This window comes from Diabrotica undecimpunctata, chromosome 3 (genome assembly GCF_040954645.1).
Source record: "Diabrotica undecimpunctata isolate CICGRU chromosome 3, icDiaUnde3, whole genome shotgun sequence".
Lineage (NCBI taxonomy): Eukaryota > Metazoa > Arthropoda > Insecta > Coleoptera > Chrysomelidae > Diabrotica > Diabrotica undecimpunctata.
The window spans coordinates 126024906-126041119 of record NC_092805.1 but is presented as its reverse complement, the minus strand read 5'-3'; the positions used below and the strand labels follow the sequence as shown (position 1 = coordinate 126041119).

At 32.9% G+C, this 16214-nt stretch overlaps 1 protein-coding gene across 3 annotated transcripts in view; it reads left to right on the top strand.

Moving 5' to 3' along the window:
* LOC140436163 (uncharacterized) overlaps window positions 1–16214 on the top strand; it is a 297575-nt gene that overhangs the window by 110393 nt on the left and 170968 nt on the right. For all 3 annotated transcript variants that reach the window (XM_072524872.1, XM_072524870.1, XM_072524871.1), the window contains exon 2: window positions 4303–4740. In XM_072524872.1, the coding sequence (XP_072380973.1) occupies window positions 4460–4740 (281 nt within the window). In that variant the 5' untranslated portion in view covers window positions 4303–4459. The remainder of the gene's footprint in view (window positions 1–4302; window positions 4741–16214) is intronic.

The following is a 16214-nucleotide window of genomic DNA, read 5'->3' as shown; positions in this document are numbered from 1 at the left end:
AGGAATTAAAATTATATTATGATTGGAGATTAGTATAAATCAACTTATAATAATTGGATATTGGTATATTGAAAAGAAGAATAAATATAAATGGTGTTTGCTGGTGGTGTATAAATGCTGGTGAAGAAAACTATATCTTAAATTGGTAGAAGCTGATAATTGGAAAAAGTAATTTCACAAAAACAAGGATAACCGAAGTACGAAGACATTCAGTGGTGATTAGAATCTATATAGTGGAAAACAGTTCATTTAGGCATTCAGTGAAAGAAAGGTATAAAATTTTGTTAATATAATTTAGTTAGTGTCATAACAATTTCAATTTTGAAGATAGTTTGTTTAAATTTTACATTGTCTATAGAATTTAATTAGTTTTATAAGAATATCAATTTAAAGATAGTTTATTTTAAATTTACATTGGCTAGGTTAGATATATATGTGTGTTTCATAATAGTTATAATAAAGATAATTTAAAAAAGTACTTACAAGCTAATTCTTTGAGAACCGCGATAAAAACCCTATATATTATATTATTAAAAATACTCATTGCTCATCATTCAAACAAACAACACATCATAACAATATATATATATATATATATATATATATATATATATATATATATATATATATATATATATATATTTATATATATATATATATATATATATATATATATATATATATATATATATATATATATATATATATATGTTACGGTAAATATGATTAAATGAGAATTATTAATAATAACCGGTTATTATTAATACAACCCGAATAGCTAGGTAAAAGTAATAAATATACCAGAAATAATCACATTGCCCGGTTATTATTAATAAATCCCATATTCAAATGGTAAACGTAATAAATGTTGAATACCAATAAGTTCTTAGAAGTTTGCAGGGTGGAGAGAAGTAAGTGTATTATTCACTGCGACATACCAATGTTAAACTAAGGTGCGCGTATTACCACAGTGATAGTAAATCTGTAGTCGGAAGCGGTTCTGTGTCGTAAAATATTTTTGTTTAGTTGAACAAGCGGTGTGAAGTTTCGAGTGTTCTGTGCATACCTTTTTTTACAATGAGTGATTTCGAGTCCATGAAAGCACGATTTAGCGATCAAATTGATACGCCTTAATCTGGAAAAGGAAACAATCATCAGTTATTCACCAAAGATGAATATTACGCAAAAAAAAACAACCAAACAACCAAAGACAAGACTTCTCACAAAACACCTGAAGAATATCAACGGTTATCACGGTTTGATATTGTTAAAATTGGTAATGTCGAGAAACTTGTTGTGCCAGTAAAAAACGACAGAGATCCTGTTGTTTATTATGTATTTATAAAGGAAATTTTCGATATCATTCACGAGACTCATATTTCAATTGGACATGGGGGCCGCAACAAAATGATAAAAGAAGTTAAGACGAAATATAATAACATCACGGTGGAGTTTGTTAAGGCTTACTTGAATCTTTGTGTACTGTGTCAAAAGAAAATGAGTATTTTAAAAAAAAAAAGGACTCGTTGTGAAGCCAGTTTTAAGTAGTGCATTTAATTCGAGATGTCAAGTCGATCTTATTGACATGCAGTCACAAGCGGATGGTGACTATGAATTTATTATGGTCTATCAAGATCATCTTACCAAATTTGTCCAGCTCAGAGCATTAAAAACCAAGCGTGCCGAAGAAGTTGCGTGCCATTTGTTGGAAGTGTTTGCCATATTTGGAGCTTCACACATTTTACACAGTGATAATGGTCGAGAATTCGCAAATAAGTTTATTGAAGATGTGGGACGAACTGAAAATTGTCCACGGAAACCCCAGACACAGCCAATCACAAGGTTCGGTAGAGAGAGCGAACCAAGATATCGAAAAAATGTTGGCCACATGACTGGAAACAAACAAAACGAGTCAGTGGTCGGAAGGCACAAAGTTCATCAAATTTATAAAAAACAGAGCTTACCATTTCGGCATTAGTTGTAGTCCATACGAAGCACTATTCGGTTGTAAGGATAAAGTATGATTAAAAACATTCTTACCTGCTGGTACTTTAACTGAAATTAGAAGCGAAGAAGATTTAGAAGCAAGATTAGCAGATGAGTCCAATGATGCTGATGATGGAGCAAAGCACCGTGGTAATTTGGATGTTAACAGTATAACCGAGGATTCACAATTAGCGGATGTTGAATATCCTGGTAACGCTAACAGCCCAATAGAATATAATGCATGTGCAATAGTTGCTGTCAATGGGGAAGACAATGACAATGGGAAAGACAAGACAATTGGAGTTGAAGAAAATGAGGGACACGAAAAAGATCTTGCTAAACAGTCACTTATAAAACAAGCTGACAGAATGTTAAAGCATTCTAATGATAGATTCCCTGTTGCAAAAGTAGGTGAAAGAGTGCGAATTCCAGAAGTTGATAGAGCTAAGGCCGATAGCCGAAATATTATTGCCATTATTATTTCTATTAAAAATGAAAGGCTGTATAAGCTAGGCACCACTACGCCTAATGCGTATGTACTAGTTTGTTTTTACTTGATAAATTATGTTTAAATGTTTAAATTTATTACCTAATACGAGTCTGTCTTGATTTAATACATGTCTAGTTGGGATTTTTGATTGATAAATTAATGTTTAAATGTTTAACTTTATTGCCTGATACAAGTCTGTTTCTACTTATTACATGTTTAGTTAGGTTTTTTGATTGATAAGTTCTGTTTGATTGATAAGTGTTTTAGTCTTGGTTGCACCAACAGATCTTAAGTTTAAGACGTGCCTTAAGCTCGGCTTACGATACGTACGCGTTACACCTTTGAGTTTTAGATCAATTTTCAGTTTGTCAGAATGGATTGCTACGTGCAATGGATCGATAAAAATTATGGTGCAAAGTTACGGCTCTATCTATAAGCTGATCTTGGCTATACTGGAGCTCAAGATTTGTTGGTGCAACCAGACATAAATCTATTACGAAAATACGAGTCTGTTTTTACTTATGTCTAGTTGGGATTTTTGATTGATAAAATTATGTTTTAATATTTAACAAACCTGATACGAGTCTGTTTTTACTCATTACATGTCTAGTTAGGTATTGTGATTGAATTATAATATACAATGTACCCGTATACATTGTAAATCTCAAATCATGATTTCCAAAGTTTATACATTGTAAATTTCTACTGCATCTTGATTGCAAATTTAGTATAGTTAGGTTTTTTGATTGATAAGTTCTATTTAACTGTGTAAATGTATTGCCAAAATACGAGTTTGTTAATACTTATTACATGTCTAGTATGGATTTTTGATTGATAATTTTGTTTAAGGGCATAGGCGCAAAATGTCGCCTGACAAAATGTTCAATGTGTTTTAAATGTATTTATTTTTTTCGAATCTTAAGAACACTAATAAATATTTTTGAAAAATTTAAAGGCAAAATAAAAGACTACATAATTACCGAGGGCCGAAAGTCCCTGAAAACTTCTATAATATTTATTTTAATAAGTTACAGTGATCTCTAATTACAAATATTTCATCCAAAAGAAACTTTTTATTTAGTCTGATGGACTTGAGGCCCTCGGTAATAACGTAATCTTTCTTTCTGCGTTAAATTTTTTTAAAAATACTTATTAGTTTTTTCAAGATTTCAAAAAAATGAATACATTTAAAACGCATTGAAAATTTTGACAGGAGACATTTTGCGCCTTTCCCCTCAAGTGTTTTAACTGTTTTTACTTATTACATGTCTAGTTAGGTTTTTTTATTGATAAATGTTGTTTAAGTGTTTTAACTTTGTTACCTAATACAAGTCTATTTTTAACTTGTTTGTTACCAAATACAAGTCTAGTTAGGTTTTTTGGATTGATTAATTATGTTTAGGTGTTTATCTTTATTATCAAATCCAGTCTGTTTTTACTTATTACATGTCTAGTTAGGTTTTTTGATTAATAAGTTCTGTGTAAGTGTTACTTTATTACCAAATTTCATAAATAAACAGTAGCGAAGCCCAAAATTCGTTTTATTACATTTACCAGAGCTGTTAGGATAGTATTAATAATAATCGGTTAATCTAATTATAAAGGCATTATTAATCACATCAACCAACTGCTAAGGTTATTATTAATATTTACCAGTTATTATTAATACAGACCGGACTTATCACATTGACCGTAACATATATATTTATATACAAATAAAGGAAATATATATGTAAAGGAAATTTAAAAAATATTGAAATGCTTTAATTGACCCTATTTATTGGATTATTGTTGCTGAAAAAATTATAATCAATTTTTTTTTTCAGGATTGTTACCCTATACTACAAAAATGAACAACTCAACTGAAGCGCGTACAACAAACTTAAAAGACTATTGCCACCAAAAATGTCGTTGTTCGATTTCTTAAAGCTTTCTTAAAACCTCTAAAGGACAAGAAAGAAAACAGCAAAAAGACAATAGACAATGCCTGCTTTGACCCTATTTCCTACAAAACTAATCCGGTCGATTGTTATAACTCTTGCGAGTTGCACGGTCTTTTGTTCCCCGTTGGATATGATGGAGAGAGAAGTGAGTATCGAAGAGAATGTTGCCTCTTGCGGAATAGTTTTCCGTGGTAACACCTTTTTGGATGAATCAGGAGGCTCTGAAAGTTCTGAAGAAGAGCGGGTCACGGCCCACTTTTATGTTGTGAATACTTATAAGGGAGCGAATGCCATTAACGATTTGGTTGCGAATAATTTGGGGTAAGTTTATTGTATACTTATTTTGTTCGTTAGCTTCGACGGGACTTTTTTAAATTATTCGACGAAACTAAATTATTTAAATTGGCAAATTTAAGAGCGTACAGGGAACAGACGCTTTAAAGTTCCAGGGAAGTATAATTTTAGAGTAATTTAGCGTATTCGTCTTTTCAATTTATTCAATTTAGGTCAGAGTTTAAGCCTGAATAACTTATGTTTATTTTTTTGATTGTCGTAGGCTTTCAATTTAACTTTGCAGATAATTTGCTAAGTTATAAAAAAACAAACTTTGAGTATGGTATGTACCGCACTAGAATTAGAGTGAACTTTTTAACACTCTAGCTACTTAACACTACATATAATTTTATTTCTTCACGTACAAAACTTACAAAAATGTAGCAGTAAATGACTGTGGTATTGAGGATCCTTATTACAATATTGGGAAGAAAAAAAAATTAAATAAGAACATTTTATTTACTCCTAAGAAACTAACCATATTTCGCAAGATAATCTACCGCAATATATAATCTTGAAAAATTTCAACAACTTCCACTAAAATATTCATTCAATGGTGTTTTTGATATACATATATAATTTATATATAAATAATTTATTACAACGAATCCGGAATCCCGAATCCCGAATCCCCACGGTTGGGTTACACACATCATCTAATATTGAACAATTTGTCAGTTTCTCAAGGTTAAATACAATGGCCTTAATAACAACGCAATAAATTACAAATTAGGCCAAAAGTTACGCTAATTTTAGTCCACATTGTTTAGTTTAATAAAAATATGATTTTGTCAAGTAAATTAGGATAGTGAATATCAAGGTAGTTTATGCCATCACCTATGGTATATCGTGATTATAAAGTGTAAAAATAAGAATATCCTCCTTTGGGTTGTAAAAATTACGTTGTTGGATTTACTTCCATTGAACCTGATTCTCCATTTGTTTAACTATTGTTGAGTGTCGATAATAACTTTATTTTTTGTATAGTAATACCTTATATTACCAGTGGCGCACCTATAATTTTCCTGGTGGGGGGGTTGGTTGGGTACAGAAATTTTCTTTTATGCTACCTCCATTTTGAGTACTTAAAATTTGGGTTTTAGTTTAATTTAAAGTACTAAAGATAACAGTTCCAAAGATTCAGGTATCTGCTATCGTACCCACCAACTAAAACCATCCTCTGCTACTTGTGCGCAGTGTTGTGCGACTGTCGCACGTACTGTGAATACTGTGAATACTGTAAATTAAACACCTATTCAGCGTCTTACTGACAATCAAATAATATACTGACTCGGTATACGCTTCGTAAGTAGCCCAATATAGTCTTTTGAGAATAGCGGGAGGACAAGCGAATGTAACTAATAATATTTTACGGAATCTTGAAATTAGTAAAAAGGCAGCATACAAAATAATACAAATAATAAGTGGCATTTAAAATATGAAACTTTAATATTACAAAGATCACACGTCGCGGGAAATGCTTTCACAAGGACAGTATTAGGTGGAATTTGTAGCTAAAATTGTGTTGTTGCGTAGTTTCAAAAATATTACTTAAGTAATAAAAAGCAACAACCTTGGCAACAGTGCGTGTGATTGGAAACACGTCAAAATTATTTCGCTCCAAGGATAAGTCAAAAAACAGTGGTTATAAATTAATAGTGCTGTGAATAGAAATCCACAAGTAAAACTGTAACTACACATAATAAATTAGCGTAAACAACTAAAAAGTAAGCAAAAATTTCAGTTTGACAAATTTGACAATTGACAGTTAAGGATCACTCAGAACACGGAATACAGACAGATAAACGGCGACGTTGCCGGACTTTGGGAGACATCTGCGGAAGTAAGTGTGTCAAAAATAGTTAACTCCTAATCTCTAAGATTGGATAAAAGCAAAGTCTTCCGAACCGTCGAGGTGAGAAAGCTTTTAACGCTATCCTAGAGATTTAGAAAAAGAATCTATAGTTGACAAAAAAAAAATGGGGGAAATGATGAAAAAGATGAGTGAAAAATTAGATTGTATGGATAATAGAGGTATAAAAATAAAACAAAAACTAATTGAAGTGCAAAATGATTTACAGCTTATGAAACTGGAGATCGCAGAATTAAAAGCTGAAAATATAGCATTAAAAATAGAAAATAAATTACACGAAAAAAGAAAAGAAGATCTAGAAAGAGAAGTAAGAAAGACAAATATTATAGTATATGGTATAACAGAGAAAGAAGGTGAAAGAGAAAATAATATGATAAATAGTGTAAAAAATATGGTAATTAAAATCCAAGTCCGACTAAATGAACACACAGACATAATATATATAAAACGCGTCGGTAGCCAAAGAGATCTCCTACGACAGTTACCGAGACCTTATACTACTGGAACTTAAAAGCGGTTCCAAAAGAACAGAAATATTGAACCAATCGAAAACACATTTATCTAAGGAACTGATATTTTCCTAAGTGAAGATTATTCCAAGGAGATACAAGACCAGAGAAAAATACTGAAACAACACTTAAAAGAAGCAAGAGAAAGGGGTCAGAAGGATTTGCTAAATTATAATAAGCTAAAAATAGACGACAAAATATATACTGTAGAAAGCTTAGGATATAAGAAGATACAAAGCGAAACGATGAATACTAAAACACCTCAAGGAAAACCCAGAGGAAGAACATATACTGAAAGATAACCAGGGGATGACGAAAATAAATCAGAAAATATGGCGAAAATAACCAAGACCGCAAATAATATTGGCACAAAGCCAAAAAACTGGGATCGTATTTAAAAGTAGCACATAGTAAAGAACAAACGACCAGTATTACTAAAACATCCCGGCAAACGAATATGGAAAACGCGTCTATGGAATGTAAAGAGGCTTTAAAGAAAACGAATGAAAACTAGATGACGAAACAACAACAAATGAAACATAAGAAAAAGAGATAGAAAAAGAAAAAACAAGAAGAAAAAATAGAGTAAAAGTAGGAACCTGAAACGTTCAAACATTATTAAGACCAGGAAAAATGGAAGAGGTAGAAAGAGAAATGCAAAGATACAGAATAGACATACTAGCACTACAAGAAGTACGACGAAAAGGAAAACGAAATATGAAAAAGAAAAACTACACAATATACTACTCGGGAGAAAACAAGCAAGGGAAAAACGGCACAGCATTCATGGTTAACAATAAGATTAGGGACAAAGTTATAGAATTTAAAGCGATAAATGGACGAATGTAATATATAAAAATAGAACAAAAACAAGCCAATATGACAATTATAAACATATATGCACCCACAGAAAATACACCAGAAAATAATAAAATTGAATTATATGAACAACTGGAAGAATAATTATATGAATGGTTACCCAGAAATAATATAGGACTAAAGGTTGGTGACTTCAATGCAAAAGGAGACAAAGAAAACCAGTATAAGGAAGCAGCAGGGAAAGAAACCATCCATGTCGAAATAAACGATAACGGAAGAAAATTATGCCAACTAGCAGCAATAACAAACAGTTACATTATAAGTACAAACTTCATGCATACAAGACAGCATAAAGTAACATGGTTGATACCTGGCACAACAGATGGCAATCAGATAGATCACATACTAATATCCAAAAAATTAAAATCAATAATGCACGATGTCATATCATATAGAGGAGCAAACGCAGACACAGACCATTTTCTAGTAATAGGAGAAATCAAAATTAAGATAATTAAAGCAGAGAGAACAAGACAAAACAAAAGGAGATGGAATCTGGAGAAGTTAAGAGTATAGAAACTAAGAGAACAACATGAGACAACCTGGAGGGATGCCGGATCCTTTCAGGGAGAGTCTTGTTTGCTAACAGTGTCTCTTTTAGCGGTTTGTACTTGCTGTAAGTCCAATTGTTCCGCTAGCCTTCGAATGCTCAGTAATAGAAACTTAAATGGACTCTTAAATGTGATTTAGTCTGGCCTGTTGAATAGATTGATAGAGTGAAATAAAACAATAACTTGTTTAGCTAGAACTGCAATTGAAAAAGGACAAGAAATAAAAACTTATAAACTGTGAGTGAATAACTAATCGTAAGGAACCTAATTAGAAAATTACAGTTTACAAACGAAAACACCATAACACTTCACATTACGGGTTCCCGATATCTTGCGTAACTTGCGCTTGCGAACGTGGAGAAAAACTCTCCGAAACTTGAAAAGTAGGTCTAAGCCCTACGACGATCGCTAATTCACCGGCTTCCCCTGGCCCCTCCGAAATACTTGCCTATGTATTTTGAAGGATCTACCGGTTTAAGGTCAATATGGGCGGAGATTAACATTCTAAGAAATAAGTCAATGCAGACAAGGGATTTATTTAGGTAACCGATGCGGCGGAAATATTTTTATTTGTTTTGAAATATAATTATTTGGTTGGAGATTATTGTTCTCCAACACAACCCTAAAGGAAAATCTAACAGAAGCATATAACACAGGATATATGGAAAAATATAAAAGAATACATTTTGAATTCAACTGAAGAGGTGCTAGAAAATAGGGAAATAAAAAGAAGGAGAGCGAAGAATGCGAAATCAAAATCAAACAGAAAAACCAGGCAAGAGATAAATGGATACTAACCAAAGAAGAATAACATCGAAACGAATATAAAGAAAAAAATAAAGCAGCGGATAATTGTTGCAAGAACAAAAAAACTGTAGATGGAAGAGCTATGAAAGGACCTAGAAAAGAATAGTAAAGACAGCGCCAAACTATTTGGATACCTAAAAGCTCAACAAAGAAAAGGCAGACCAGTAGTTAAAATTGACAAGAAATCATGGGAAATACACTTCACAGAACTATATTGATGCAAAGGAAGCCTGGAAGAGGAAGTAAGGGTAATGGAAGAAATTAGAGATAATGAAATAGGGATACCAACATATGATGAATATTTAGACATCATTCAAAAAATAAAACAGAAAAGGACACCCGGCCCAGATGAAATTGCCAATGAGCTGATTAAAAACGGAGGGGAAAAGTTATTAACAAGCATCTCTAACCTAATAGTTGGAATATAGGAAGCAGAAGAAATGCCCGAGGATTGAAAATAAGGCAAAATTATACCAATATTTAAGAAAGGAGAAGTAACAAACTTCAACAACTATAGCAATATCTCTACTGAGCACAACATTTAAAATTCTAACAGCCCTCATCAAGCAAAAACTCACTCAATTCATAGAGAAAAAAATTGGGGACTACCAGCAAGGATCCACAGAAATCTACTACAGATGCGATCCACATAGTTAAACAAACAATCGAAAAATGCCACGAATACAACATAGAATAGAATTCCACATCCTCTTCGTAGACTTCAGACAAGCCTTTGACTGTATTGGAAGAAATAAATTATTTATTGAAATGGAAACTCAAGATATACCAGCAAAATTAATCAGATTAACAAAAATGACCATGGATGGAGCTCGAACTAAAGTAACAACAGAAGAAGGTAGCACAAAACCAATTGCAATAGAACAGGAGTGCAGCAAGGCGATTCCCTGTCAACCAAATTATTTAACAAAGCAGTAGAAGGAACAGTCAAGGCCAGAAAAATTAAAGGAACTATAGCCCACTCCTCAACACAAATAGTTGCGTATGCAGATGATTTAGTTCTTATGGGAAGAGACAAGAAACGATTAAAAGAAACAGTAACAATCGTAGCAAAAGTCTAGAAATTAACGAATGAAAAACAAAATATCTACTCTGCTCTAGAAGAGAAGATAACAGGATGAGAGAAATCAAAATAGAAAACAACACTTTTGAAAGGGTCCAACAATTTAAATATTTGGGAGTAATAGTGAATACCCAAAACAAGAGAAGTGAAGAAGTACCGAAACGAATACTAGCAGGCAACAAAACATACCAGAGATATCATAGGCTCATGAATGACAAGAACTTTTTTAGAAATACAAAACTAAAAATATACAGAGTTGTAATCAGACCAGTAGTTACGTACGCAGCTGAGACGTTGTGCCTCACGGAAATAGATGAAGAAAAGTTGAGAATTTTCGAAAGGAAAATTCTCAGACGGATTATGGGCCCGATAAGAATGGACAACGAAGAAATGAGAAGAAGAATGAACCATGAACTAAAAGACATAATGAAGGGAAAAGGAAAAGCGACCTACTGATTAAGAAGATCACCAGATGGAAACTAGCAACTGAAAGACCAAGGGGAAGACCCAAAGAGAGATGGGAGGATCAGGTAATGAGAGATATCAAAATTCTGGAAGTGAGAAACTGGAGGGAACTATACACATATCGAAATGAGTGGAAGAAAATTGTAACGAAAGCCAAGTCATACAACAAACTTTGACAACATACAAGTGGAATCAGAGAGCTCTTAGTAAAAGCGGCAAACATTCCACCCGGTATGAAAAGCCCTGATGATAATGATAAGTTAAAAACAAGCTGTTTTAAATATTTTATATCGTTTTCAATGTGTGTGTCCAGTGTTTTTTACGCCTATTTCAAATGCCTTTCATTTATTACCAAAACTCAAAACCAAAATTTCATGCCATATGTTATCAAAAATTAGGCTCTAATAATGAAAATTCTATATAGCCATCAATGAAAGTGATAAGTTTTATTATTCTCATGAGAATCATAAAAAAATGGCAAAAATGGCAAAAACCACGGTACGTTTATTTGTTTAACACCTTTATAAAAACTGACTTCCTTTGCGGCAAACCACAAAAATCTCACACGAAAGCTACACTTTTCACCTTTAAAATGCAATATGATTTTTGTCAATGGGAGGACACTCTGATCAAAAGATATCGAATTTTTACCGTCATGTTGATAAAAATTTTATTTAAAATTAATTCCGCTCGAGTAACTTACATTCAAAATCTCTAGTCGCTTCGACCGTTGTTTCAGAAAGAGCGATTCATTTTACACAAAAAGTGCTAATAAACATTTCTGTACCTCTACAAATTAATTATTCGCAGTAAACTGGACTACAGTCCAATATGCTACGATACAGCAAATAAAACGTTCCTAAAAAACCTTAACAAAATTCAAACAACAGCTTTAAGATTAGCCGTCGGTGCTTTCAGAACCAGTCCTGTACGTAGCTTACAAGTAATGTCAAGAGAACCCCCTTTACATCTAAGACGACATCTACTTAGTTTAAATTATGCAGCAAGAATATCTTCCAATAAAAAGCACCCAATATATTCTGGGATTATTAAAGCACCTACATCCAATTTGTATAGAAACAAACAATATAAAGACAAACCCTTCAGGGAAAGAATCAATCAAAAGTGATTCAATTGCAATGAATTCAAATTATGCATAACCACAAAATTAGACTTCCCTCCATGGCTTACCCCTTACCTATTACCGATCTAACTTTAACACAGTACCCAAAAAACACCACAAATCCTAACCTTATCATTAATGCATTCAAAGAAATTATGGAGAAGTATCCAAACCACCACATAATATATACAGATGCATCAAAAACTGAAAATGGCCATGCCGCAGCCTTCACAAATAAAAATTACAAATATGCCATTAGAATTCCACAGTACTGCAGCATTTACACCGGGGAAACAACAGCGATATTAGAAGCTATCAAAAACTCCTCTTCGACGACTGAAAATAATATTTTAATCATCACAGATTCAATCAACTTTTCCCTAGCCATCCTATTGCACAAAATATAAGAAATGAACTTATGCACTACACCATATAAATAAAAAGGTTACATTTATTTGGATACCTTCACACATTGTCATTAAATGCAACGAGGAAGTTGATTAATTGGCATTAAAATGCATCAGAAATGAAAATGATCCAGAAATGACTAAATATCCCCCTACCGACCATAAACGACAGTCCATGAATCATATAATAAATTTATGGCAAGCAACCTGAGACGCAACAGACTCTAAATTGAAAACAATAAAGCCTCGAGTAGACGCCAGCCTACCACAACAAGAAAAAAGAAGAGATCAAGTAATCGTAAATCGTCTTCGAATCGGCCACAAAATACTAACACACCAACACCTTCTAAATAAAGAACCAGCTCCGATTTGTACCTACTGCTCTACTCAACTCACCGTGAAGCATCTGATAATCGACTGCCCGCAGTTCCAACCTCAGAGAACATGCCGAGGAATTAGTGGAAACCTGAGAAGTGCGCTTACGACAAATATCTCGGATTTATTGCAGTTTCTAAGAAACATAAACATTTATAATAAACTTTAATTTATCAAAATGTACTACTGTGTATGTCCCCCCACTAATAACCCTTGGTGGTTGATGTAAATTCCCTGTTTAAATAAAAAAAAAACATTTCTATTTAAAATTATCTCACCTACATTTTTTATTTAAACCTTTTTCTACGGCGTACAGATTCTTGGTAAATCGATTTTTTTTCGCTCCGTTCCTACGAGGGGGTTATAAAAGAAGCCTGAGGTAGGAGTGGTAAACTTACTTGCATATTTTTGAAGGTCTCAAACTTGGCATTCTTAGTAAAATTCAGATTGTTCGTATGAGTTTTAGAGGTTCAGTGGTATTTTCGTCTCTTGACGACTGGAGTACAAACATAATTTGATTATGTACGTTTAATTGGCACACTATTTAGTTAAAAACTTGTTAACAATATTTTACAACTACTTAGCTGTTTACTTTTATATCTATATGGAAAATATTAGTTATTAATTGATATTACTTTTTACTTAATTGTCTCAATGTTGTTTGTTAGAAATATTTTGTTTGTTAAAAATACCTTTCCGTTGACCATGACAAATTAAAATTGTCATGGGCCGTATATTTATGTGATTCCATTGACTACCTCAATTACGATTTTTTCCATAGCACTATATTAAATAAAATCTAGTCTTGTTTTTCGAAAAATCTCTCGAGTAAAATCAATATTTTACTATTTTAGGTAAAATTGAAAAAAAATATTTAAAAAATTTCGCAAAAACTATTTAAATCATATTTCATGTAATAAACATATTATCTTCTTATACATTTTAATAGGATTAACGCTACAAAGACTATTTTAGTAATTTATCTTTCCTTTCTTTTATTGCCTGTCTTGACTTTTCAAGTTATTTCTAATTGATCTTCTTATAAATTTTACCTTGACGGTTGTAATGAGTTTTTCCAATTATCTGCTCTCATAAAGAAGAAAAATAATTACACTCAACATCCCTTATCTACTTATCGACCCTTCTTAACTATCAAAAATTCAATTAGCGGAGCAACGCTCCCAGTACAAAGTGAACTTTACCCCAAATTATTCGCCACGAACTCAGTAATGGCTTTTTGCTCTCTTATAAGTATTCAACAAGAAAACGTGACGATTCTCGTCCTTGGCGAATGTATATTGTACATTTCTTTAGATAAAGTCGGCTCTACTCATCCTGATGAAAAATGTTATCTAGGAAGTTGAAATGGGGACGTATTTTATATAAACACAACAAATTTAAATAAACGTTATGAAATGACAGAATACCTTTTATTGCTGCTCGTGTTGAGTTGAACATTTAAAATAAAATATAATATCCAAATTGTCAGCGTGACATAGACGGTAACGATTAAAGCATGGAAAATGTTTTCCATGAAAACTTTTCTTTTAAAGAAATAAAGAAAAAGAAGAAATAAAGAAAATGTTAATTTTAATAGCGACGATTATTTTTCTACCATCAGTCTTCAAAGTAGTTACAATCCTGTACTTGAAGTATCAGGCTGTTGATTGTTGAGTATTTAATATTTTTTTTACCGAATTGTGAAGGTATCGATTGACTATTAAAGTGTCTACCAAATATGGATTGTAATTTAGTAGATCTTCTGTATATATTTGATATACTATGAGTTTCATTTATATTACAACCAAACAGCCAATATTAAAGTGGATGACCAATTGACAGAGGCAGTCTCCATAGATAGAGGAGTGAGGCAAGGATGCATTCTGTCCCCGGTCTTATTTAATATATACTCTGAATATATCTTCGAGCAAGCGCTAGGCGAACTACAAGAAGGCGTACTAGTCAACCGAATACGTCTAAACAACATTAGATATGCCGACGACGCAGTAGTTTTTGCCGATAGTCTGGACGGTTTGCAAAGAATAATGTCGCGTATATCAGATATAAGTAGAGAACACGGACTTGATCTTAATAAGAAGAAATCAAAGTACATGGTAGTCAGTAAGCGCGAAATATTAAATACACAGCTTTTGGTTAACCAACATCCAATTGACAGAGTGGATAGCTACACATACCTTGGTACCAACATTAACAGCCAATGCGATCACTCCAGTGAAATAAAACAACGCATAGGAAAAGCGAGATCGGCGTTCATAATGATAAAGTATCTTTTCAGAAGTCACGATTTACCACTTGCTACCAAAATATCTCTCATTAGATGCTATGTATTTTCTACGTTATTATACGGAGTAGAGGCCTAAACATTTTCCGAAGCTTCTTTAAGAAAACTCGAGGCATTCGAGATGTGGTGTTACAGACGTATTTTAAGAATTTCATGGGTGGATCTTGTGACTAATGTTGAGGTCCTACGTAGAATAGGCAAGGAATGCGAGATTATTAACACCATCAAAGAGCGCAAACTAGAATATCTTGGCCATGTTATGAGGAATGAACAGAGATACGGCTTGTTGCAACCCATTCTTCAGGGCAAGGTATTTGGAAAGAGAGGACCAGAAAGAAGAAGAATATCTTGGCTTCAAAACCTGAAAAAGTGGTTTAATACATCTACAACCGGACTATTCAGAATAGCAGCAAGCAAAATTAGGATAGTCATGTTGATCGCCAACATCCGGAACGGATAGGCACCGTAAGAAGAAGAAGAAGAATGAGTTTCAAAATATTTTTGTGTAGAACACCTACACTTACACGTTTTTTCTTCCTATGCCATGCTCGACTATCGTGCGTAGGGTATCAAATTGGCTATACTAGTTTTATTGACGGTAGCTCGAAAAAGGGATGCAGAAGATCTGTTAAAAATCATTCCCAGGAGCTTCTAAGCCATGACGATCTTCTTCGGCCTGGATCTCTTCTTCCTTCTCTCTTGGCTTGTATCATTAAATGAAGTATATTATATTTCTCTGGTTGATTCCCAACATGGCCAAAATATTTTAGTTTCCCATTTTAACGCTTCCCAAGAGTGTATCCGTTAAAGTTCAATCTTTAACACCATATAAAAGACTAGAGAACACATAATATTTTATTAATCTAATTTAAGTCTCAAAGTGACATTTTTTTCACATAAGAATTTCTTTATCTTAAAAAATAGCAGCTTTAGCCTTCTCTATACGTCATCTAATTTCTTTGCTCATGTCCCAGTTCTCAATTAGATTACAACCAGCTAAGTCATACTGCTGGATCTCTGCAGTTGTTCTCCATAAGCTCCTAGCACTTCTGGCTATATTGGCGTTTCACTGACAATCATCACCTTTGAC